The sequence below is a fragment of the Panthera pardus genome, unplaced genomic scaffold (genome assembly GCF_024362965.1).
Source record: "Panthera pardus isolate Hobbes unplaced genomic scaffold, ASM2436296v1 HiC_scaffold_25, whole genome shotgun sequence".
Taxonomy (NCBI): Eukaryota; Metazoa; Chordata; class Mammalia; order Carnivora; family Felidae; genus Panthera; species Panthera pardus.
This window is the reverse complement of record NW_026526821.1, coordinates 42637380-42663572: the sequence shown is the minus strand read 5'-3', so window position 1 is coordinate 42663572 and position 26193 is coordinate 42637380. Positions and strand designations below refer to the sequence as shown.

The following is a 26193-nucleotide window of genomic DNA, read 5'->3' as shown; positions in this document are numbered from 1 at the left end:
CCTTGCCTGGGATAGTCAGTTGTGCCAGCATCCTCGGAGAACACGGATGGCCTCATCGTGAGGGGAGCCCTGTTCTAGGTGACGAAGGAGGCAGGGAAACGAATACCCATCGGCCACTCACTAGGCCTTTATCTACTACCAGATGCGGTGCTCAGTGCCTTGCTCGCCTCGCCCCCTTCGGGCCTCCCGGGAGGGCTATGAGAAACCACGGCCCTGTTTCACAGACATCAGAGCTGAGTCTCAGAGGTGCTGGCCCGAAGGCGCACAGCTAGAAGATGGCTGGGGCGGGGCTGAGACCAACACTCGGTTACTGAACCGCCCCGCTACGCTCCTATCTTTGCCCTAGACTGCTCCCCAAAGGCTAGTGGATGAATGTGTGTGAACTGGCTGGAGCGAACTAAAGGCACTCAGTGCTTCCATAGCCTTAATTTTGGCCTTTAAGCGGGGAGACAAGCGTTGTGGGCTCTCCAAAGGAACATATGGGAAGAAACGCTTCATTGCTAAATTAGGCAACACTAATTATAAACAACTAGTGGCAGTTCCCTATAATTGTTCATGGCACCATGTCTTTCCACACCCCTGGGGCTTCACAGGCTCTGTTCCCACTGCCTCCAATGCCTTCCCCTGTCTCCTGCCTTCCTGATTGTCTCAGACAAGCGTGCCTACTCCCCCGAAAGTCAGGAAAATCTTTTTCCAAATCCATTTTCATTTGGCCTCTTTGCTTTCTTGAGAAAGTTCGGTAGCTCCCTCTCGCTTCTAGAATAAAACATATGTCTGTCAGATGTGGAGCTATAGGGGGTGAGGAACACATATCAGCCGCTCAGTCGGCCTCCTTCTAACTGAGGCTAATGGGAGGGAGGCAGGTGGTAGAGTCACAGATGTGTTGCCAAAATGGCCCCAACCCACCACTCTTCCGAGTCCGTGCCCTTGACAATGTGCTTTTCTTGCTCCTTCCATGAAGAGGTGAAGCCTGTTTCCCGCCTCCCTTGAATCTGGCTGGACTTGTGACCTGCTGTGGCCAAAACAAGGCGGTAGAAATGGGAAGCTTACCCCTCAGCTTGAGACCCTGCCTAGGTGCGTGTGGACAAGCCTGGGTAAGCCTATTAAGTGATGAAACCCATGCAGCCACGACCCCAGGTCCCCCAGCTGACGGCCACCCGTCCTCCAGACATGTGAGAGAGGGCATCCTATCAACTGGCTCCCAGCCACCCTGCAGGCTGACCGTGGATGCATGGGTGAGCCCAGCCACAAACCCGAGTCTGGTCCAGGTCAACAGAACTGCCTAGCTGACTCTACTAACTTTTGGGACGATTTGTCATGTGACATTATTTGGCGATCGATAACTCACACATAAACAAACAAGGCTACAGGGACAACCCATGCTTAACTTATGGGGGATTGGGGTTCAAAGCTGGACTCTCATGATGACTGGGGCTTCCCCAAAGAACTGCAGCGGCTGTAGAGGTATCCAAGTGAACACCTGAAGCGTGGCCCCGACCCTGGGGATCTCCAAAGAGACAGCCCAGGTACACCCCTCCTTTCCACATCGCTGGCCTTTCGCTAAAGGGATTTGGTCATCCCTCTCGCCCTCCCTAGCCAAAGTCATGTCCTTCTGTATGCACTCCGTTCAAGGCACAGTGTAGGTATACTGAGTAAAACGAATATAACAACTCTCATTTATTGATACCTACTGAGGGTTGAGCACTGTGCTGAGAGGGGTGCCTCAGCACCTCTGTTATTGTCCCCATTTACAAAAAGAGGAATCCGAGGCACAGGGATAATAAGTCACTTTTCACGTAGGAGGCAGTAGCAGAATTCACACTCAGGTGAATGTTCCCAAACCCCTGCTCTTACCCAGAACCCTTGACTATCATCTATTCCTGACTAACAGAAAAGTGCGAACAGAAAGTGTGACAGTTAATTTTATGTGTCAACGTGGCTGGACCAAGGGGTGCTCAGATATGCGGTCAAACATTATTCTGGGTGTTTCTGTGCGGGTGTTTTAGATAACATTAACATTTTTTTTAAAGTTTATTTATTTTGAGGGGGGGGAGAGAGAGAGAGAGAAAGTGTGTGTGGGAGGGGCAGAGCGAGAGAGAGAAAAGGAGAAAGAGAAAACCCCAAGCAGGTTCTGCACTGTCAGCACAGAGCCCAACATGGGGTGCAAACTCACAAACCGTGAGATTATGACCTGCTGAAATCAGGAGTCAGACACTTAACCGACTGAGCCACCCAGGTGCCTCTGGATAAGATTAACATTTAAATTGGTGGACTTTGAGTAAAGCAGATTGTGCAGCACCTTAATGCAGGTGGGCCTCATCCAATCAGTTGAAGGCCTAAATAGAACAAGAAGAGTGACCTTCCTGAGCAAGAGAGAATTCTCCAGCAGACAGCCTTTGGACTTCATCTGCAACATTGCCTCTTTCTGGGTCTGCAGGAGGCTGCCTTTGGACTTGAACTGGAACATCAGCTCTCCTGGGTCTCCAGCTTGCCAGCCGGTGCTGCAGATTTTGGGTTTGCCAGTCTCCATCATTGCATGCGCCAATTTTCTATAATAAATCAATCTCTCTCTCTCTCTCTCTCTCTCTCTCTCTCTCTCTCTCTCTCTTTCTCTCTCTCTCTCTCCATATCCTTTTGGTTCTGTTTCTCTGGAGGACCCCGACCAATACAAAAAGTAACTGAGTTTTCACTGGTTCTTTAGCTCACTCATCTGTTGGTACCACTGGCCAGGTTTTCTGGTACAACATTATCTGTTACTTTGCAACATGATTTTTGTTGCTGGCAGAAAATGCTAACTGATCACCAAGCTCATTTTCTTTTCTTTCTGGGATCCAGCTAAGCTCCATTTCCAGGTCTCCCTTGCACTGGCATGCAGCCATATGACTGGATTATGCTAACGTGATGGAGGCACACGGATGCATGCTGTGTCGGGGCATAAATACCACCCACGAGTGTCTATCTGTGCTCTTTCCCCTCTTTTAGTTTGACGTGGACAAGCATGGTAACTTTGGAAATGTGTGTCACAGATGAAAGAAGCCCACATCCCTGAATCGCTGCTTGGAGGGCAGCTGTTCCTCCAGAAGACGTGCAGGAACTGGTAGGTGAATTATAAATAACTTTTATTGTGTTAAGCCACTAAGATTTGGGGATGTATTTCTTATAGGTGCTGGAATAACCTGAACTTGTAAACTTAAAAAAAATTTATTTTTGAATGTTTATTTATTTTTGAGATGGAGAGACAGAGTGTGAGTGGGAGAGGGGCAGAGAGAGAGGGAGACACAGAATCCGAAGCGGGCTCTGGGCTCCGAGCTGTCACCATACAGCCCGATGCGGGGCTTGAACCCATGAACCGTGAGATCATGACCTGAGCTGAAGTTGGACACTTAACTGACTGAGCCACCTGGGCGCCCCTGAACTAGTAAACTTTGATTTTAATCTTATTGAATAGTTCTACCATATTTATATTAGTAGTTGCTGCTTGATCTCTTATCTGGAAGGAGACATTCAAATAGTAAGTAACTGAAAGAAACGAATTTGAAAGATACCGTAAGGACCAAACAGATGACAACAAGGGGGACAGCAAGGATGTTGGATGACAAGCATCAGAATAAGGCCATCCTCGAAGAGCAGAAAAAAGTCTATCTTGTCTGATCTCTTATTCTCTACCCTCCTCTGAGGTTTGTGTGGTGTGTGGGAGGGCCTTTGGGCATTGGCCGATTTGATGGACCTTCTGAGGCTGGTGAGCAGAAGTGATTCTGTTAATGGCATGAGACCTGGATGACATTTTGGTGTTTCTATTTTGGCTCAGTTTATGTTTACTATTATTATTATTAAAAATTTTTTAATGTTTTATTTATTCTTGAGAGAGAGAGAGAGAGAGAGAGAGAGAGACCAAGCACTAGTGGGGGAGGGGCAGAGTGAGAGAGGGGCACAGAATCGGAAGCAGGCTTCAGGTTCTGAGCTGTCAGCACAGAGCCCAACGTGGGGCTCAAACTTATGAGCCATGAGATCATGACCTGAGCCGAAGTTGGATGCTTTACCAACTGAGCCACCCAGGTGCCCCTATTATTATTATTTTTATTTTAATGTTTATTTATTTGTGAGAGAGAGCATGGGTGGGGGAGTGGCAGAGAGAGAAGGGGATGGAGAATCCACAGCAGGCTAGGTGCTGATAGCAAAGAGCCTGATGCTGGGCTTGAACTCACAAACTGTGAGATCGTGACCTAAGCCAAAGTCAGATGCTTAACTGACTGAGCCACCCATGTACCCTGTTATTATTATTATTATTATTATTTAAAAAATACAAACAGGGGACATGGGTGGCTCAGTCAGTAAGCATCTGACTCTTGATGTCTGCTCAGGTCATGATCTCACAGTTTGTGGGATCGAGCCCCACATCAGGCTCTGTGCTGACAGTATGGAACCTGCTTGGGATTCTCTCTCTCCCTCTCTTTCTGCCTCTTCCCCCCTCTCTCTCTTTCTATCAAAATAAATAAACTTAAAAAAATACAAACAAATTCAATGAATAACATAATTGCATATGAATCTCATATGGCTACCACCCAACTCTATCAAAGCCAAATGTTTCCCATACTTCAGATTTTTTTGTGTGAGTATGCTATAGCTTATTAGATCAGCCATCTACTGATAGACATTTGGTTATTTTTATTCTTTAGTCTTGTGCATGCGTGTACAATTAATATTATGCCATATTTGATTAAGCTTTTTTTGCAAATCAGCCTAAAGAAAAATACAGATTCACCCCCCCTCAAATTGCTTAATATATCTGTACAAAAATGCTAGTATCCTAGATAACCATAATGCCATGATCACACATAATGTAACTAACAAAATGGTAGTAGTTTTTCAGAGAGAGCAGGAAGACAAAGCCCTTGCTGTGATGGTAGAATGAAAACTAAGGCAGTGGCAGTGTGCAGAGAAAATAGGAAATTGATTCAAGAGACATTTTGGGAACAGGGGTGTCATTCAGCAAGATTTGGTGATATAATGAGCACTTCTAATGTTGTTCTCTTAAGATACCTTCAGTTTTCCCATGAGGGTAAATTAAATCTCGTTCAACCATGTACCTACTTTCATTCTATGATAGACCATATAGTTCTTAATTTTAAAGCATATGCCTTGAGGAAAACGAACCCTTGAAGGAACACAAGGGCAGGTAGAATAAAGAACACATACCCCATTTGTCACAGAGACTCTGGTCACGGCACAAAATTAAACAGCAGAGCGAATATGTAGTACGGTTACAGTCTCTGGTCTAATCCCCATCTTCCTGAGCAAAGCAAAGTGTGGAGTTCTGTGCATGACTAATTAAGGCACCCTGGATATTCTCATGACCAAAGGAGTGTATAATTACAAGGGTGCATTCCATGTATTTTTATATAGGGATAACTATTTTTTTAAATTTTTTAAAAATATTTATTTATTTTTGAGACAGAGAGAGAGAGCATGAACAGGGGAGGGTCAGAGAAAGAGGGAGACACAGAATCTGAAACAGGCTCCAGGCTCTGAGCTGTCAGCACAGAGCCCAACGCGGGGCTTGAACCCACGGACCGCGAGATCATGACCTGAGCCGAAGTCGGACGCTTAACCGACTGAGCCACCCAGGCGCCCCGGGATAACTATTTTTTCAAGAAATAAACATTTACAGATTCACTCGAAGACCTCCCTGGGCCCATACCTCTCTTTGCTTCCTCGTAAGTGACCACTGTACCCAGGTGATCCTTGGAATCCCTGTGCATGTTTCTATACAATTACTTTATAATCAGATGTACATAAGCATATATGCCACTACTTGCTTGTTTTCCAACTCAGTATATGTGTTTCCTTGTATACAATCTTCTTAAAATTTGCTTTTTGCTCTTGAATTTCTGAGGTTCATTCATAGACTCTGGTGCGTTCATTTTTAGTGCTGTGTAGCAGCACTGTGTGTAGTCCATTTATAGACAGGCTGCAATTTACTTGTTTGTCCTCCTAGGGACAGGCATTTGGATTGTTTGCAATTTGCTTGCTCTTACAAATAATTTGAAAGGAAACATTCTTGTGCGTTATTACCCGGTGCACGTTTGTGACCGTTCCTCTAGGATATGTATGTAAAGGTGAAAACAGGTTCTTTGAATATATATGACCTCCTGCAGAGTGGGAGAGTGCCAGCATTTAGTATCATCAAACTTGACCTTTTTTGCTTATTCAAAGGTTGTGAAATGGTATTTCATTGTTTCACTTTGCAATTTCCTCATTACTAGGAATGTTGAGCATCTTTTCATACACAAGTTAGCTCAGGTGTTCTGTTAATCATCTGCATATAACCTTGGTCCATTTTTTCTATGGAGTTATTTTTTTTCATTGACTTGTAGCTGTTCTTCTTTAAAAAAATATATATACATTTATTTATTTACTTTGAGAGAAAGAGAGAGAGAGAGAGCAGAGGAGGGGCAGAGAGAGAGGGAGAAAGAGAATCCCAAGCAGGCTCCGCGCTGTCAGCACAGAGCCTGACATGGGACTCAATCCCACGAACTGGGAGATCATGGCCTGAGCCAAAACCAAAAGTCAGACACTTAAGCAGCTGAGCTGCCCCGGTGCCCCTGATTCGTAGCTGTTCTTTATTGGATACTAACCCTTTTGTTTCGTAGAACTTGTTGCACATAAGCTCCTGGTCTGTGGCTTGTCTTTTAACTTTGTTTATTGTGATTTTGAACCAAAATGTTTAATTTTAACTTAGCTTTCTCAATATTTTCCTTTTCCTTGTGGCCTAGTGTCTTGTTTAAGGAAGCCACTCCTATTCCAGGGTCATAAGGACATTTTCTTACAGTTTACTTCTAAAAGATTTATATACATTTAGGTCTTCATTTCCCTAGAATCTGTTTACGCTCTGTGCATGATACCTATTTTCCCATATGAATAACTAGCACCATTTATCGAATATCACTACATCATCCTTTTTCCATTGTGTTTATTGCCATCTTGGCCATATTAAGATTCTTTTATGTGGTGGTCTGCCTCTGGGTTTTCTATCCTGTTTCTTTGATCTTTTTTTCACTCCGTGTGCTAACGCCGTTCTCTCACAATTATGATGGTTTTGTAATGTTTGATATGTGGCAGGTAGAATTTCCCCACCTTGCTGTCGTGGTTCATCTTCCCCTTTTATGTCTTCTTCATTTTCATTCTCCTCCTCCTCCTCTTTCTTTGTCTTCTTATTGTATTCATGACCCTTTGCTGTACCATATCAATTTTAGGATCAGATTTTCTAGTTTCACAGAAAAATACTATTGAGACTTTAGTTGAAATTGCATTGAATTAACTTCATATCTTTATATGGTTCCATCCTCCCATCTGTGAACTTAGTAGGCAACGCCATTCATTCAGGACTTCTATGTCTTTTCTAAATTTTATAATTTTCTCCTTAATGTTCTCATGTATCTTTCCTTAGATTTACAATGATTTCATTGGCTATGAGATGTGGCATGGTGTCAGATAAAAGAGAGATAGGCAGAATTCTTATTTCATCCAGCATTAAAGAGAGTGCCATCAAAGTTTCAGCATTAAGAATAATGTTTGTAGGGGCGCCTGGGTGGCTCAGGAGGTTATGCCTCTGACTTCGGCTCAGGTCATGATCTCACGGTTCGTGAGTTCAAGCCCCACATTGGGCTGTCTGCTGTCAGCACAGAGCTTGCTTTGGATCCTCTGTCTCCCTCTCTCTCTGCCCCTCCCCACCTCACACACACGTTCTCTCTCTCTCAAAAATAAATAGCATTGTATGTCAACTCTACTCCCCCAGCCGTCCAGAAGAAGCACGTTTGCTGTAGATTTTTAATAAACGGTGTTTATCTTCAATTCAATAATTATCTCTTCAACTGCACCCAGGCTAGATGTTATCACATTCGTTGAGACTTCATTCCAAGTGCAATTGGTTCCTTTTTTATATTCATGTTTATTTTTGCTTGTGTTTCCCCATCATTTATTTTTCTTTTTAAATGGATGTTATCCATGCATTTATCCCTCGAAGCAAACATAACATAACTTGCTTTATTGTCTTTTTCAAGTCTTTCCATAAAACTAATTTCACCTGGTATAAATTCATGTCCTGATTTTTAAATTGTGTTTGATGTGTTTTTTTCCAGATATTTTGGAATGTTAGTTTGTAGGCTTAGTTTGAGTTGCAGGGTATTTTTTCCTTTTCTTCCTCTCTTCCTTTGGGCTCTTTCCTCGTTATTGTTCCCTTGGTTGCTTTAATGGGCTCCTTAGCTCTATATCCCACAACCAAGTCTTATAATGATGTTTTAGGGCTCTGGATTCACAGAGATACTGGAGATATGGGGAATTCATTCAGCAAGCCAGTGAGAAACTTGGCCAGGTTCATGGACATGAGGCTGTCTTTGCCTTCCAGACTCCAGTCTCCCTAGGTCTATACAGATTCTTACATAAACAGAGCTCTATATGGCTAGCTACGGTCTGTTCAGCCATGTCTTTGGAAAAAGAAGCTTTCATGTCACATGAAATGCAGAGATCAGTCATGTTTCCTGGCTCATATCCAAAGGTCTCTACAGGGTAAGACTTTGGAGTAAGCCCAAAGGTTTGGATAGGTAAGCATGTAGAGCTGCTTCTGGGGAAAACCTTGGGTCTGCTTACAATCATCTAGTACTTTCTGGAGAAGTGAAGAGGCATTCCATCTTTCTGATGCTAGATGCTAGGCTCTTCAATTTTCCCCACAGATCAATCTTGTTTCATGCATTTAAGCTATCTCCGGATATAACTCTTGTTTTAATCAGCACTGCAGAAACAGAGACACCAGACTCTCTCCAGAAAGTTTAACCTTGAGCTACTGTTGTCTCATGTCAAAGGCTCAGATGAGAGAATGAAGGGCTAAGAAAGATGGGTGAAGTGTTGGGTCATCCATTAACTCCTTTGGAAGAAACTCCCCTCGTTTTCTATCTAGTTGGGGAATCTTTGACTTAGCTCCTATAGACATCCCTTCACTGCATTTCACAATTAATATTTGCTGCCATTTAGGAAATGCCTACCACGTGTCATGCTCTGAACCAAGTATGTGTCTCTAGTCCCTTATACAAACTTCCATGGTGGAGTTTCAGGCCCAGTTTACAGATAGGGGGAACTAATTCAGGGATCACTTAATCTATGCCAAGCAATTAACATGACACTACATTTGTCCATCATAATCTGCTGTGTTTTTCTCCCATAAGGAAAGAATTATTGCCACCTGAGTACCAGAGAATCTACCTATATGGCATGCATAACATTTGTTTCCAAAGTAGAAATAACAATACCAACATACAGATTTCTTCTATGATCTATATAATTCTCTCCATAACCCCCAAATCTGTGTTATGTCTATTTCTTTTAGCTGAGGGGAAAAATTTAAATAATGAAGACTTGCCTAATCCAGGTAAGGGACCAGAAATGTTTTAAAAAAACTTTGTGGGGGTGCCTGGGTGGCTCAGTCGATTAAGCGTTGGACTCTTGATTTTGGCTCAGGTCACGATCTCATGATTTGTGAGATTGAGCCCCATATGGGGCTATGAGCTGTCAAACATGGAGCCTGCTTGGGATTCTCTCCCTCTCTCTCTGCCCCTTCCCAACTTGTGCGCAGGTGCGCCCACGCTCTCTCTCAAAAATAAATAAACTTTAAAAAACAAGTATATGGTATTTCTCCGATGGCTCAGTATAGCTCACAAAGTTAAACTGTGTTGGATTTCACTGTGTTCTGATTTGGATAGAGAGACAGTTGATTACAAGCAGCCACATTTGAACTAATATGGGCTTATGAGGTTTTCTCAAAGCTCACATGAGAGAAAAAGTTAGATTAGGTCTTTGAAAGCAGTTTAAATTTTATTATCCAGGAGGTGATTTCAGAATTAGTTCATAAAGACAGACGGGAAAGATGTTCATGCATTTCTAAACCATTAAATGTCACCAGGGTAAAGTATTGGTTTCCATCAACGGGCAAATAACCAACCAGAGATGGCCGTTTTTCTCACATGTTCATTTTTGGCCTGTCACATAGAGTTCTTCAAAATGAAATATGACTTTTAATAAGAAAAAAAGTTAATCACTAAAGATCTTTCTTTTTTTTTTAATGTTTCTTTATTTTTGAGACAGAGAGAGACAGAGTGTAATCGGTGGAGAGGCAGAGAGAGAGGAAGACACAGCATCTGAAGCAGGCTCCAGGCTCTGAGCTGTCAGCACAGAGCCCGACGTGGGGCTCGAACTCACAGACTGTGAGATCATGACCTGAGCCGAAGTCGGACGCCTAACTGACTGAGCCACCCAGGCGCCCCCTTTTTTTATTATTTTTATTTTATTTTTTATTTTTTATTTTAGATCTTTCTTATTTGAAGGTTTAACTAACGCTATCAATCACACAAGCCCACGTGGAGATAAATGTTCCTCAGTATCCATTTATTGTTCTTCCTTCCCTCACCCCCATTTGGGTTGCTTGAGCAATAAATGTCTTCTCTCTCCCTGAATTTATAGTAAACTTTTTGTGGCCAGGAATTGCATCGAATCCCAAATCTCTTACTCTTTAGGGCTTAATAGATAGAGTGTGCTGCACCCTTGTGATGCTCCATAAATATTGCCGATGGCAGGGATGACATTTCAGTGGTGAATGCCTGTCAAAGAAATGCTATGCAAGAGGGATTTTTATGGACAGCAGCACGGTAATGGAATACAGATCTGCAATGCATCACCAAACATTGACCTAAAACCGAGCAAGGCTGGAAAATTATTGACAAAGCGTGGGCTGCAAACCTCGGAAGAAGCGGGAAGCTCTGAAGTGGACGGATGTCAAGGCCACTCAACATCTCGGCGTGGCTGACAAGGTGTGCCGCCCATCTATCAACCAGCCAATCAACATTTACTGAATGCCAGCGAAGAAAAACATGTCATGCTAGATCCTGATACCACATAGGAAGTCGGTTATATCTGTTCTGCATATTAGTGAGGTTCATTAAATGTGCATGATTTTCTACCTTTTTGCAATTTGGATTACTACTACTACTATATTATTGCTTTTCTTGGCCATCTGTATTTTCTTGCTTGCAAGCTAGGAGGAAATTTACTCCCTTTGCAAATTTCTCAACTGTGTTTCAAATATATCTCTAGAGCTCAGATACTGCATGTAATTATTAAATGGTTCACAGTAGAATAAATACACTTGCTCTGCTTGAAAAGGAATAATCCTACAAAGTCAAATTTAGCACCGGGCAAGAAATTCTAATATCCCCATCCTCTAAAAGCAGTTCTGCATATGCATGAGGTTTGCTTTCATAAACGGTCCTTGGCTGGGAGTTTTAAATAGGTTCTTGAAGAAATGCACACTTGAAGGTGCTCACGCCCAGAGGAGAGCACCTGAAGAAACCGGCATGCCTTTGTGGCTGCAGAACTGGCCAGAGACTCATGCTGGCACAGCAGCGAACACAGCTCCAGCCAAAGGCAGGTGCTGGCTCAAGACTCCCGGAGCCTCTGGGCAGCAACATTCCGAGTGCGATGAAAGAAGGGTCCTCATCTATGCCTCGGGCCCAGTTTCTGACCCAATCACAAAATCTTTCCTCCTTTCTCCTAAAGCCTGTGTGATGCACACCTCTTCCATGAAGCCTTCTTAGAATGCTGCCCCCTGTCCCGGGCTGTAACTCCCAGGCCAGGTGTCCAGGTTACCTCCTGAACATGTCTGCACCTCCCGCTTCCCCTCCTTCACCTAAATTGTACCCTCAGCCTGGAATATACCCCTTAACTCTACCAGTTACCTTCCTTCAAATCCTAGAGCAAATCCTACCCGTTCAGGGAAGCCTGTCTCTGCTTCTCTGGCTAGAGATAATTTTGCATTGCTCCATACTGTCCAAGGCATCTTTGTTATGAGGCAGTGCGTGTAATGACCCCCTCACTGGTGTCAAATCCTGTCTCCACCACGTATTAGCTGTATGACCTTGTCCAAGTTACTTAGCCTTTCTATGCCTCCATTTTCAAAATGGGGATAGTCCTGATAAGAGTTATTTCTTTTTTTTTTTTTAATTTAATGTTTATTTTTGAGATAGAGAGAGACAGAGTGTGAGTGGGGGAGGGGCACAGAGCAAGGGAGACATCAGAAGCAGGCTCCAGACTCTGAGCTGTCAGCACAGACATGCAGCTCGAACCCCATGAACCGTGGGATCATGACCTGAGCCGAAGTCGGGCACTCAACCCACTGTGCCCTGATAATAGCTATTTCAAAGGTTTATTATGAGAATTAACTGAATTAATACATGCAAAGCACTGAAAACAGTGCCTTAAACACAGTAACTGCTTAATAAGCTGCTATTTTAGCCCTAGCTACGCTTAGCACTGTGGTGATTTGGGCATCTGTCTCCACTCATAGGACATTTTGCAAGCTCCTCAGAAGTTCGCATATCAAAGCTAATAGTTTCATAAATACCAAACTAAATTATGCCCCATGCTTTTTAAATTTACTTCTTATTACGGAAAAAAAAAACCCCAGAGATCTACAAAAGTAAGCAGAAATCTCATGTACCCATGATAAGCGTTAGCACTTACTAACCCATGACCATTTTATTTTCTGTATTCCTCCACTCATCTCCTTCCTCCTGTCCCAAGCCCTAAGTTATATGGAAGAAAATCCCAGGCAAATATTTCAACCAGAGGGAATTCTGAATAAACTTATCCTACACGCATGGATAGGATGTTATATTCAACTTCTCCTTGGGCCAAGAAGGAATCATCTCCAGGACCCAAATTTTCAGACCACAGGTCCTGCTAGTGGTGTGGGCTTAGACTTTGACCCACTTTCCTTCCATAAGCATTTACAATAATAATTATGTTTCGAGAGGCCATGATTTGAACTGGTACCATCCAGTCTTTATAATAACAAGATGGTGGATAAGGATCTTTGAATATGACTTGCTTATTGGGAAAAGCCCTATTTATAGGTCAAAGTGGCTCCTGTGTCTTGAGTCAGTGGCTTCCTAATAAGCAAAGATCCTACATGCTTGATTCATTATACTGTGTTGCAGGCAATCGGACACTGGGGAATTTTTACCACTGACAATGAAGAATTGTGTTGCAAGAAGCCCCAATTTGCCCTAGTTAGACGATTTTAGCCAGTTTAAAGTTGAACTTTCAAGAACAAGTTTGCAAATGAAAGTATTTAAAATAGAAGCCAATTCTGTTTGTTTGTTTGTTTGTTTGTTTAAAGAATATTGTTACAGCATATCACACAGGGAGACTTGCTTGGGGTGATTGTGCTGGGTTCAGAAAATGGGCCGTGGTGGGGCGGGGGGGTGGGGGAGGGGACCATTGTGTTGGTTATATTTTTGTGCCTGCATCAATCCACCAAAGATTAATTTAGTACCTACTAGCTGTAGAGAGAACAAGTGACACATGTATTGCTCCTGCCCTGCTGTCATGTGGACAACTGGTAAGCAGTCATGTTGAAGCCGGGCACCCCCTCTTGGTCCTCCTCAGTGCAATGTTCCAAACCACCATTACCCGTTAGGTCTTGCCCTTGGCTTAGTTACATCTGTCTGGGGACTTCACATCTCTGTGTCTGAAAAGTGTTTATTTGCTAAGGGTAAGTTAGGAGGTCGGGTTGTAAGTTGTGGAGGGTATGAGATGCTTCATGTCAGAAGTTCTCAGACCTTTGGGATACACCCTCATCTCCTAAGCAGACCCTTTCGAACACGACGTGATAATTTTAAAGCTGTCATAGAAGAAGCTGATGAAGAGTAAATTGTGCTGTTGAACATAGGTAATGATCTTTTTTAAAATGTTGCAAATGTGACTGGTTTTTCTCCTTTCTTCTTTTCTGCATTTTTTGTAATTGCCAAACCCCCAACTCATGTGCCCTTTTGTGTCCCCCAGTCACACTCTGGTCAACTTGCTGACTGTAGGGACAGAGTATAAGTCACCTGGTCCACTGGGGACCCATATCTGGCCACTGTCTGGCCATCATGCTTTGTGTCTTTTATCATAAAAATGTTGCTTATAAAAGAATGGTACAGTTTGGATTTAAAAACCTGTCTGAAGCTTGGGTTCAAGTGTTGGCTCTGACACATCCTAGTCTGACCAGGGAAGAGACACACAACCTCTCTGAGCCTGTTTCCTTCTCACCGAACAGAGAATGGAAACATTTATTTTGCCTACACACGTTTGCCATGGAAGTGAAAGAAATGAGTAGAGTGATGTACACATATTGTTATACCATTAATTGAAGTTCATATGTTCTTATGAACTTTATCCAAGAACATCAATAATAGGGAAGCACTAGGTTTAAAACCTAGCTGATTTTGAGTAAGCAAGCCACACGACTTTATTTCTCAATATCTCTCATATGCAATCAACCGTAAAGGCAAGAATTTTACTTGGAGAAAAAAGAGACTGCATGTTTACATGTTTAGTAGCAAAATAGGCGGAAGAAAAGTCACACCTTTGGAAGGACCATTGGGTACGTTAACGTGGTAGGACGCCAAGCAATGCTTCGAACCTATGGGTTGATGACACTGCATTGTGTATTTGGAAATGGCTAAGAGAATAGATCTTAAATGACCTCATCAACAAGAAAAAATATTTCTTTGGTACTATGCATGGTGTCAGATGCTAACCAGACTTAATGCAGTGATCATCTTGTGACATATGCAAATATCAAATCGCTATGTTGTATACCTGAAATTGGTATAATGTCATATGTCGATTATGCCTCAATTAAAAAAATACTTCAAACCTTTGCCAATTATGCTTACTGCTCCATTGCAAGGAACTACATGAGCCCTCATAAGGTTACAGCAGAAGCATTTTTCCAAAACACATAGAAACAGAGCAGAGGGCCAAAACAGTTGTCTTCAACAGATCAAGTGGAACGAGCATGTTTTTTATCATCTTATGGTGGGTTGAAAAGGATTTCTTATTATTTCTATTTTCTTTTGTCTTTTTAAAAATGTTTATTTATTTTTAAGAGAGAGACAAAGAGAGACTGAGGGGCAGAGAGAGAGGGAGACATAGAATCCAAAGCAGGCTCCAGGCTCAGAGCTGTCAGCACAGAGCCCAGTGCGGGGCTTGAACTCACAAACCATGAGACCATGACCTGAGGTGAAGTCAGATGCTTAACTGATTGAGTCACCCAGGCGCCCCATCTTCTATCTTTAGTAAAGTGGCAAATAACTCCCAACTCATCCAAACAAAATAGTCCAAGACCATTCTAGAGGAACATTGCCATATTAACAAAATCCAAGAATTTAGAGAATGTAGCTATGACGGAGAAAAATCACAGTATAATTTAGGGAAGCACTAAGATTATTTTCCTGGGAATAGCCAAGTTTTCAAAACAGAGTCAAACAAAACCCCCAGATCTAAAGTCAAAGGTGGCCCCCGAGGCCCAGTATACCTGTTGAACCAGTCGTCTGTGTATCGAGGGTAGGGGTAGGGGTCATTGCCGCTGAAGTCATAGCTCGCTTCGGCGTTCTGAAAAACACAAGGCGTCTCATTAGGTCAGTCAAGCCAGGTGGACAGGCCAGAGAGGATGCTTCAAGACATGACTGTCTGATGCTTACAGGTCCTCTGTGGAGTGCTGTGTTAATGTTCCTCCCTGGGCCAGCCCTTGCAAAGGGGTGACAGAGCTGGTGTGTCCTTGGATCTCTCTGTCCCTCCCTTTATCCTCTTCCCAGACTTCCTCATTCCATTCTGCTTCAGGCCCTCAATGAACTAGCAAATTTGAGTCCTGTGCTCTCCAGGACTGTCTCCATTTTAAGTTGAGTTACCATCTGTGGGTGAATGGGCTTCACCTAGAATCCAGGACTTATGTTATGCTTCCTTGGCTTGATGGTCAGAATGCTCTCGGTCTTATGTCACAAGTGAGGCAATCTCTGGAGTTTTCTTGCTTTGTGCAGAAGGCTCCCTGCTTCAGACTGACCTAGGCTTGTGTCCTTTATATTTATGGGTGTTAAACCTCTGCCCAAGCCCCTAACATCAGCACAATATCAACCTCATTGAGTCACTCAACAAAGGTCAGAGTCTAATATATGCCAGTGATTATGCCAGATATGGGAACGCCCTTGTATAACTTACAGCCTAGCTGGGGGCACAGACATCAATCAAATGACCAAACAAATAAATATACAATTATGAACGGGGAGTACTCTACACCCTACAGTATTTGGTTAGAAGTTTAAATTCTATGCATCTAACACTTCCATTTTTCCCCTTGAGAGTCTCCCCCCCCCCCCAAGAAATCAATTACATATCCACTTAAATAGTTTTCCATTTAGGCCTTTAGTTGGCCGACCTTTTATTTTGGCCCATGATGGGAAATGATCTACCATCTTTTGGAGACTAATTCATCCTTCCCACTGCTTTCTCTGCTTGCCTGGAATGCTCAGAACGAGAATCCCATTTTTCTCTGTTCTGTTTTTGAGTTTTGCAGTAGAGACCCAGATGGCTTCCTGGTCCACAGTATACATTTGGCTAGAAAGCACTGGATTAGGCATATATTCCAGTGTGGGCATTTCTTGATTTCATGGGTCCTGAGACATTTTCAGGAATCGTGCCCTTGTATGAGGTAAAACACTTTAGTCTGTAAACTTTATGTATCAGTGGCATAATGTTTTTAAAAGCAAACTGATGAATTCCATTAGTTTGCGTTTCCATTTGCTGGATGGACAAAGGGCTATTAGTCACCAGTAGTTGTAGTAATCAGAATTATAATACTAATTTATTTAAATAAATGTTGTGTTTGGGATAGACGTCACCCTGAAATTTGTGGTTTTTTTTTTAATTTTATTTTTTATTTTTTAAAGTTTACATCCAAATTAGTTAGCATATAGTGAAACGATGATTGAAATTTGTGTTTTTATTTTTTCCAGTTTTTATTATTTAAATTCCAGTTGGTTAACATGAAGTGTAATATTAGTTTCAGGTGTGGGATGTAATGATTCATCACTTATATGCAACACCTGGTGCTCATCACAAGTGCCCTCAAGACCCATCACCCATTTAACCCATCCCCCCCACCCCCGCCCACCTCGCCACCAGTAACCATCAGTTTGTTCTCTCCAGTTAAGAGTCTGTTTCTTGGTTTGCCTCTATTTTCCCCCCACTATGTTCACTTATTTTGTTTCTTAAATTCCACACATGAGTGAAATCATATGGTATTTATCTTTCTCTGACTTATTTTGCTTAGCATAGTATTCTCTAGCTCAATCCACCCCATTGCAAATGGCAAGAGTTCGTTCTTTTTGATGGCTGAGTAATATTCCATATATCTCACATCTTCTTTATCCACTATATACATGTATATATATCTATATCTATCTATCTATATCACATCTTCTTTACCCATTCATCAGTTGATGGACACTTGGGCTCTCACCATAGTGTAGCTATTGTTGGTAATACTGCTGTAAACATTAAGGTGGATGTATCCTTTTGAATCAGTATTTTTGTAACCTTTGGGTAAATACCAAGTAGTGCAATTGCTGGATCATAGGTAGTTCTATGTTTAACTTTTTGAGGAGCCTCCATACTGTTTTCTAGAGAGGCTGTACCGGTTTGCATTCCCACCAACAGTGTAAGAAGATTCCCCTTTCTCTACATCCTTGCCAACACCTGTTGTTTCCTGTGTTGTTAATTTTAGCCATTCTGACAAAAGGTGTAAGGGGATATCTCATTTTTTTTAATGTTTATTTATTTATTTTGAGGGAGAGAGAGAGTGCAAGCAGGGCAGAAGGGTGGGGGGTGGGAGAGAGAGAGAGAGAGAGAGAGAGAGAGAAATATCCTGAGCAGGCTCTGTGCTGTCAGGGCAGATGTGGGGCTCAATCCCATGAACTGTGAGATCATGACCTGAGTTGAAATCAGGAGTCAGAGGCTTAACCAACTGAACCACCCAGGTGTCCCATCTCATTGTGGATTTGATTTGTATTTCCCTGATGATGAATGATGTTAAGCATCTTTTCATGTGTCCGTTGGCCAGCTGGATGTCTTCTTTGGAAAAACATCTATTCATGTCTTCTGCCCTTTTCTTAAGTGGATTATTTGTTTTTTGGGTGTTGAGTTTTAAAAGTTCTGTATATATTTTGGATACTAACCCTTTATCAGATATGTTGTTTGCAAATATCTTCTCCCATTCCAAAGGTTGTCTTTTAGTTTTGTTGATTGTTTCCTTCACTGTGCAGAGATTTTATCTTGATGAGGTACCTGTAGTTTATTTTTGCTTTTCTTTCCCTTGACTCGGGAGACATGTCCAGTAAGAAGTTGCTGCTGCAGCAGATGGCAAAGAGGTTACTTCCTGTCTTCTCCTCTAGGACTTTGATGGCTTCTGGTCTCACATTTTGTTCTTTCATCCATATTGGATTTATTTTTGTTTATGGTGTTAATTTTTTTTTTAATTTAAGAATTTTTGGCATTATTGAGGCATTGATATACTTCATGTATGATGAGTTTGGGCATGTGCCTACACCCATGATAACATCACCCCAGACAAGGTGCTAAAAGCATGTTCATCACCTTCCCAAATTTCCTTTTGTTCTTTTGTGTCTGTGTGTTATTTATGTTTTTGTCTCGGTGAGAACATTTAACATGAGATCTACCCTCTTAACATAGTGTGAAGCACACAATACCGTATTGTTGACTGTGTTGCACAGCACAGTTCTAGAACTTACTCGTGTGCATAACTGAAACTTCATACCTATCAAAAATCAATCCCTCATTTTCCACCTTCTCTTACCCCGTTGGAAGTTTGGGTCAATGCATCTTCTGTGTCAAATAAGCCTATCTTTTATTCTAGAATATAGGTCTTCCTTTAACACCTGGTCATCAGAGAGGACAACTTCCTGTCTCCTCTGGCCATAATGATTGGCTCCAAATTATCTGTTCCTCCTTCTCCCCTTTGGTCCCAAACTACACTCATTTACCTTTTTAAAAAAATTTAATTCTCTCTCTGGTCTCTATTTCCCGTCTCTGGGAGACACTCTCAGATCAGGCATGGTTTTTTTGTGTGTCGTTTTATTTTTTTTACTTTTCTTGAACTGTTTGGATTTCAGTCCTTTTGAGGGATACTATTTTGAAATAGTTACTATGTTTGGTTACCCTAACGTTCTCTGAGTTTTTGAGACAAGAGCATTCTTAGGTAGAGTTGGTAGATGGAGTGTCGAGAGAAACCCAAATTAATACTTTCTCTTTGGGGCTTCAAAGCTGGAGTCGAAGCCGAAGCAACAGACTGGGAGGACTGTAGGCTGAGCCTAGTTTGTTTCTCTACAGAAGAGAGCAAAATTGCCTGGCGGTAAGGCAAGTTGGACAGAACATTCAATATGTAGCTATTGTGGGGCTCTCAGAGGGGGCCCTCTTTTTTTTTTGTTCTGGAGTGGGATGGGGGTTGGAATGTCCAAAGTCGGAGGGGTCTGGGACTCATCTGGGGACAGGGGACTCATCTTGTGTTGCTGCAGATCAGCAGCGGCTCCCCGGGATGTCTGCGTTCGGGGACTTGGGGTGGCCCCACTCTGCATTTCTTTGGCCATCAGTGTGGAGCAGTGGGCAACAGAATACTCTGTGGGAGGCTGACAGGGGTGAGAGTGTGGCAGTAAAAATCAGCTGGCCTAGAAAGCTCGGGAGTCAGGACACTGGGGATCCAGGGTTCAGGCAGGATCCACACGAAGTGACAACCAATCCGTGAGAATGGGGACGCAAGAGTGGAATCCAGGGGCACAGACGCGAGCCGCAAGTGCACGCACCCCGCATCCTCAGCGCTGTGCCGGTCCTTTGAAGCTCAGGGACAATTCTGGAGACAGGAGCGGGGGGCACCCCCTGAACTGACCAAGGTCAAATTTCTGCCTTGAGCGAGTGCCATCAGGCTGGCAGATAAGAAGTTAAATTCCATTAGAGAAAAGAAAAATCGAACTGGTCTGCACCTCTGTGTTTGCTGCCTGATTGCCCACGGTCACACTCTTTCACCCGGGTTCACTTTTCTGGTTTATAATTATTACCTGTGATCTGGGCTGAGGCTTTTTGCCTCCAATTCCTGGTCCTGGAGAAAATGGCTTGCCCTGAGGTGGGTGGGGCTGGGGGGAACATTGAAGAGATCTGATGGCAGAACTGGCACCTGAGAATCCGTGGAACCCTGAGTCCACTTTTGTAAGACGAGAAAGACCGTGTGTTGTCAGGGGTCAGATTCACTTGTGAAGGTTGAAATGGTTGATGACTTACAAACTTTTTTGCTGTTGTCTTTTAGTTAATTTGGTGACTAATGCTTAATTCCTTGTGGAAGAGTCTAGGCTAAGTATCGAGGAAGGCAAGTGGCTGCTCTGGCATGTCTTTTGGCCAAAAATCAAACGGTTTATGGCCAGAAAGAACAGTGAGCAATTTTTTGTAAGTGTTCTGTTTATACTTTTATAGCCCAAACCGAATCATTTATTGATTTGAGTTACAATGTTGCCTTCCATAAAATTATTTGTGTACAGGAATAAATTAAATGGGGCTTGAGTTATGCTGGAATTTTCTAAAATAGCCAATAACGTGGACGTTTAGGGGGAAGTGGTGTCTCTGGAAGTTGAATGCTCTGGTCATCCCAGGCTAAGCCAGCCGCTTGTTTTGGTTTAGATTCTTCCATAACTTCTTTTGGAAACGCATTAGTCTTATTTTCTTGCTTTAGAAAATACTAACTGTTTAGCAAACATAATTTAATCACAGATGATTCAGGATCAGGATGATTCAGAGTCATCATGAAGAACTTGAATTATCATTGTCCCGTCGTGCAGAAAGTGAGAAGGCTGGACTGAATCCAAACCGACCTCAGGGCTGCCCTGGAAGTTATTTCTGGAAGAAACTTCTGATAATGGTTCGTTTCTCTTATAAGAGTTGAGTGTGGGAGGAAAAAATAAACCCTCTGGTACTTAATAATTCTGGGGCTTAATTTCTGAATATTTGACTGCGGGGTCAGAAAGCAGGTCTAGATTAGTCCTTAGAAAAGAAGTTTCAGGGGCACCTGGGTGGCTTAGTCGGTTAAGTGTTGGACCTCAGCTCAGGTCATGATCTCACAGTCTGTGAGTTCGAGCCCCATGTCGGGCTCTGTGCTGACAGCTCAGAGCCTGGAGCCTGCTTCGGATGCTGTGTCTCCCTCTGTCTCTGCCCCTCCACTGCTTATGCTCTGTCTCTCTGTGTCTCAAAAATAAATAAACACCAAAAAAAATTTAGAAAGGAAGCTTAATAGTTATGACTTTGGTTCTTGTTTGTACTGTGAGCTTTCCACCAGATGGCCTGCCTGCACATTAAGCTAAGAAAGGACAGGAACTTACTTATTTTCAAGTAATCTTCTGATTTCTCATGTCCGAGGTGCTGCCTTTGTGCAGCCATCAAAGTCACAGGCCGACAAATGGCACATTCGGATGCCAGAGCTGGTCTCACCGCGAAAGCTGGCGGTGAACCCAGTGGCAACCATGCCCCTTGGCTTTCACATACACAGAGAAGCTTCTAAGACTCCCCGAGACTGAACCTGGCTCCGGCACTGCCACTCTTGCCCCCAAATCTGGAATTTAATGCCTCTGGGACCCGCAGACTGTCCCTGTTGGGGTTGTACACAACAAATGTGTCTGTAGGCATCAGCTTGGACTAGAGAAAGGGAGAGAGGCATTCAGGTCAGACAGATCTGGTGTCAAACCTAAGCAGTTTGGTCTTGGCAATGATCTTGTTTTCTGGAAACCCTAGTTTCCTCATCTTTACAATGCAGGTGATAAGATGTAAGTACCTGGTTGCTGTGAGGGCAGAATGAAAGAATCGATGTAAGCTGGCAAGTGCATTGCCCCAAAATGGGGGCATTCTCTCACTCCTACTTCTTCTGTGTCCTTCACTCTCTTTGATCACCGATAGCAAGAGTCACAAAATATGGTATGTGCCAAATCTGACCCTCTACCTGTTTTTGTAAATAAAGTTTTATTGGAACATAACCATGTCTATTTGTTTAGTGGCCACTGGCTGCTTTCACACTCCAACAGCAGACTTAAGTGGTTGTGACAGAAACCTACAAATCTCGAAATATTTACTTTTATAGAAAGAGTTTGCCAAATCAGGCTGCCCTCTGAGAGCCTGAGGCCTACACTATAGCATCCTGCGCAGTCCTTGTCTTCCTGAGGGCCCCCTTTTGCTCTGAGACGTGCCCGTCCCCTTTCCTCTTCTCTCTAGGTGGGTTGTAGCTGCTGAAAAGGAATCTGATACAAACTAGCCTTACTACATTGCTAAGAGTTTGACATTTACGTCTCCCGGGTCTCATGCCAATCAAAGGTGGGTCATCGGGTGTTACTATGGTCAGAAACTGGTAGGGGCACTCTTGGAGGCAGAAGGCTGGGACGGTAGGGAGGCCTCACCATTATTGCCACCATCTCCCTGTCCATCACTGGTTGAAGGCTGTTTCTAGAGGCAACAACCCTCTAGGCCTTTGTCTCTCCATCTACAAGTGTCCTGTCTGCCACACAAGGCCATACTCATCTTTCATTTTGAAATATGATGCTGTGCTCACATTCTGACAGTACCTAGCTTTCCTAATAGGCCAAGGTAGGTAACGTGGGGATCCATGGCTATGAGTGAACAGACCTCTTTAGAGCGCGAGGAGCAACCTCTGTAGTCTGACTACAACATTGGGAATGTGGTCTTTTTTTCATCAGGGCTGCCCATGCACAGTTGTGCATAAGGGTGCATGTCCAAGGGGAGGAATTCAAGGCTGCCCTGGACTCCACAAGCTGTGTGCCCTGGGGTGGGGCTTTAAAAAAGAATTGGCCTGTCTTGGGGTGGGGGCACTCTTTTCTCATTTGTTTGCCCAGAAGGGAACACATTTTCTAATTTGCTGGCCGGGAAGGAGGGTGTGGTTTTGCAACTCACCCACCAGCAGGGAGTGCTTTCATCAATGCCACACAAATGCATGTAAGTGCTACCATGTCCAAGAACTATGGCAAGTAGATCTCCCCAGTTAGAGTCATCTGTAAGCTCAAATATCAAAGAAATTGGACCAGGAGACAAGGTGTGCCCTGTGAAATGTCACACTTAAATAATATCTCAAATGATAGGAGTTTATGAGTACAGCGTGGCATGTGATTAATCGCCAATGAGATTTCCCACAGCTATAGGCACTTAGAACAAGAAAGTACATCTGTCTCGTTGGTCCCTTTATTCTGCCTTGCTACTTTCCCTGAAGGCATTTAACCAAATAACCCAGCTAGGAGCTGTGTAACCGTATTAGCTGAAATTGCACTGCGCTCCTGGACTAATGAAAGAGAAATGAGTTTCCCCAGATAGACTTGCAAACTGCAACCATATTGCCCCGGAACAAAGCTCGTCTGTATGGAAACTGAGCAGCAAAATAGCCCAGTCCTTTAGAGCCTACAGAATTTTGCTGCTTGCATCTAATATGGTCATGGCTGAACGTTCCCAACTGTGCCTATTTTGATTTTCCTCAAATAATTCTCCCACATGCACTGCTTTAACGATAATGTTCAGCTCACTTTTGACTGAAACCAACATTAAAGGGATTTATGTCTATATTAAGTCTGGCCGTAAAACTTAATGAAATTTAACATTTCTCCAGCACTCAAAAATTAAAAAAAAAAAAAAGATGCATAGTCAGAAAATTGTTTGAAATCTTTCTTTTATACTCCTAAGATTGCTAGAGTTGTGCATTTTTCCAGTGACGGGGTGTTCTCTTATTTGACGCCTCCTACCATCACTTCCTTCTTGCTCTGGTAAATTCCAGTAATTTCTCTAGCCACTGGAATATTCTCGGGGTAAGAGAACAAGGTAGCATCCTAGCCAGGCCGGGCAAGGATCACCCCAGACGGTGTCCTGGACCACTAGACTTTTTATATTTTCCAAAGCTAAACAGCTCCTTCCTTGGCCCACAGGGTCACTTTTATCAGCAGATTTGAGAGAGGTTCTAAGCACTACACATAAGAAGAGAAAATAATATTAATTCCCAATGGTTAACACAGAGTCTTAAGAATGAGTGCCCTTTAGGGGCTCCTGGGTGGCTCAGTTGGTTAAGCCTGTGACTCTTGATTTCATCTCAGGTCACGATCTCGCGTTGTGTGGGATCAAGCCCCGAGGGGGGCTCTGAGCTAACAGCGCAGAGCCTGCTTGGGATTCTCTCTCTCCCTTTCTCTTTGCCCCTCTGCAACTCGCACACATGCGCTCTCTCTCTTAAAATAAATAAACATGAAAACAAAGAACGAGTGCTTTTTTGTTTTCAAAGGAGTTAAAATTCTCTTATTTTATTTAATATTCTCCCAAACCCTGGGGATAGGAGAGCAGGTGTACTGAAGGAAGAGGTAGGGCTATCTCTGAGAAACAGTCAAAGCAACATCTTTGGTGGCTTCTGTAGACTTATCCCTGCCTGTCCACATCTTGACTTGTCTTGTCACTTCAGAAGGCCAATGAAATGGGTTTTGGCTAGATGAGGCTGATTCCCACCCACGAAATTTAAGAGCTGCCCTGAAAGTGTGAATTCCTGGGGTTGACCTGCTGCATTGACGAGAAGCTGCCACTCACCACAGTTAATCTCTGAGGGCTGGCTCGGTTCCACTGATAGGGTCCCTCACTTGTTCCGAAAGAATTTACATCTTTATTATCACTAGCTGCCAAGTCAGATTTAGCATTTCCTTCAATTACGGATGGAGGCTACAGGCCACGATATTATTAGCAGGACCTGGGAGCTTGTCACCAGCATGTAGTTTCATATCACGTTACAGTTGTTGCAGATACGCTGAAATATTTTTCCTATTCACTCCTACCTGCCACTAGATTTTGTTGTTCAACGTGTTGAGAAAGAATGATATGTATTACCATTTCACACTTGTATTCTTACACGTGGATAACTGTGTCTCAATACAGTTGCTTTCTTTGATTATTTCATGTATTTTGTTTTATGAATTTAAAATAGTTTTCTGAGAAGGAGGGGAGAGAGCTGTGTGTGCAAATTGGTGCCATTTCTTGGAAGAGGAATTTGGCAATATCTACCAAAATAAAAGATCCACAGACTCTTTGACCCAGCCATCCCACTTCTAAGAATTTATCCTAAAGATATACTTGCACATGTATGAAACATTTGCTTTTGAGTGTATTCCTGGCAGCATGATTGTAAATGTTCAATAGTGGGGCCGACTTAAATAAACAATGGGGCCTCCATAAGATGCCAAACTCTGCAGGCTCAGCAAAGAATGAGGGACCAAGCCTATCATGAACTCATTCCTAACAAGTATTGTCAAGTAAGAAAGGCAATGTGTAGGGGCTCCTTGGTGGCTCAGCCGGTTAAGCGTCTGACTTTGGATCTCGTGGTCCATGGGTTGGAGCCCCACGTTGGGCTCTCTGCTGACAGCTCAGAGCCTGGAGCCTGATTCAGATTCTGTGTCTCCCTCTCTCTGCCCCTCCGCAGCCTGCACTCTCTCTCAAAAATAAGTAAACATTAGAAAAAAATTAAAAGAAAGGCAGGGTGTAGGAGCCTTGTGAGCTCCTAATTGCACAGAAGAGAAGGATATTTTTAAAGTATTTTTTAAAAAGTTTATTTATTTATGTTGAGAGAAAGAGGGGCACAGAGAGAGAGAATCCCAATCAGGCTCCACCCTGTCAGCACAGAGCCCTACACGGGGCTCAGACTCACGAACCATGAGATCGTGACCTGAGCCGAAATGAAGAGTCAGACGCTTAAACCACTGAGCCACCCAGGTGCTTAGAGAGCATATTCTTTATAGTAAATGCATACAGTATTTCTGGAAAGATACCTAAGAACCTATATATACTACTCTGCCTCTAGGGAGGGTCATGGGGTCTGGGGTGGAAGACAAAATTTTCATGGCATAACACTTGATTTTATGTAAAAAAATTTTTTTTTTGCCATAATAACAACAGGTAACACACAATGAGTGGTTGCTTTGTGCAAGGGGCTCTTTCGGATGCTTTGCATGCGTCAGCTTCTCCTTACAACATCCTTAGGGGGTAGACAATATTCTTATCACTCTTGTTCCATGAGCAAGGAAACTGAGGCACAGAGACACTGAGTATTTTGCCTGAGGTCACAAAGATGAAAGGAGACAGAGTCTCTGACAGTACAGAGCCTGCTTAGCATTCTCTCTCCCTGCCCCTCTCTCTCTTTCTCTCTCTCTCTTCCTCAAAATAAATAAACAGTCTGACTCAGAAAGGCCTCTCCTC

The 26193-nt window shown here is 43.1% G+C and overlaps 1 protein-coding gene across 1 annotated transcript in view; it reads right to left on the bottom strand.

Moving 5' to 3' along the window:
• Positions 1–26193, bottom strand: part of PCSK2 (proprotein convertase subtilisin/kexin type 2) — a 273296-nt gene that overhangs the window by 58335 nt on the left and 188768 nt on the right. Inside the window, exon 6 of the mRNA XM_019462495.2 lies at positions 15407–15483. Within this exon, the coding sequence (XP_019318040.1) occupies positions 15407–15483 (77 nt within the window). The remainder of the gene's footprint in view (positions 1–15406; positions 15484–26193) is intronic.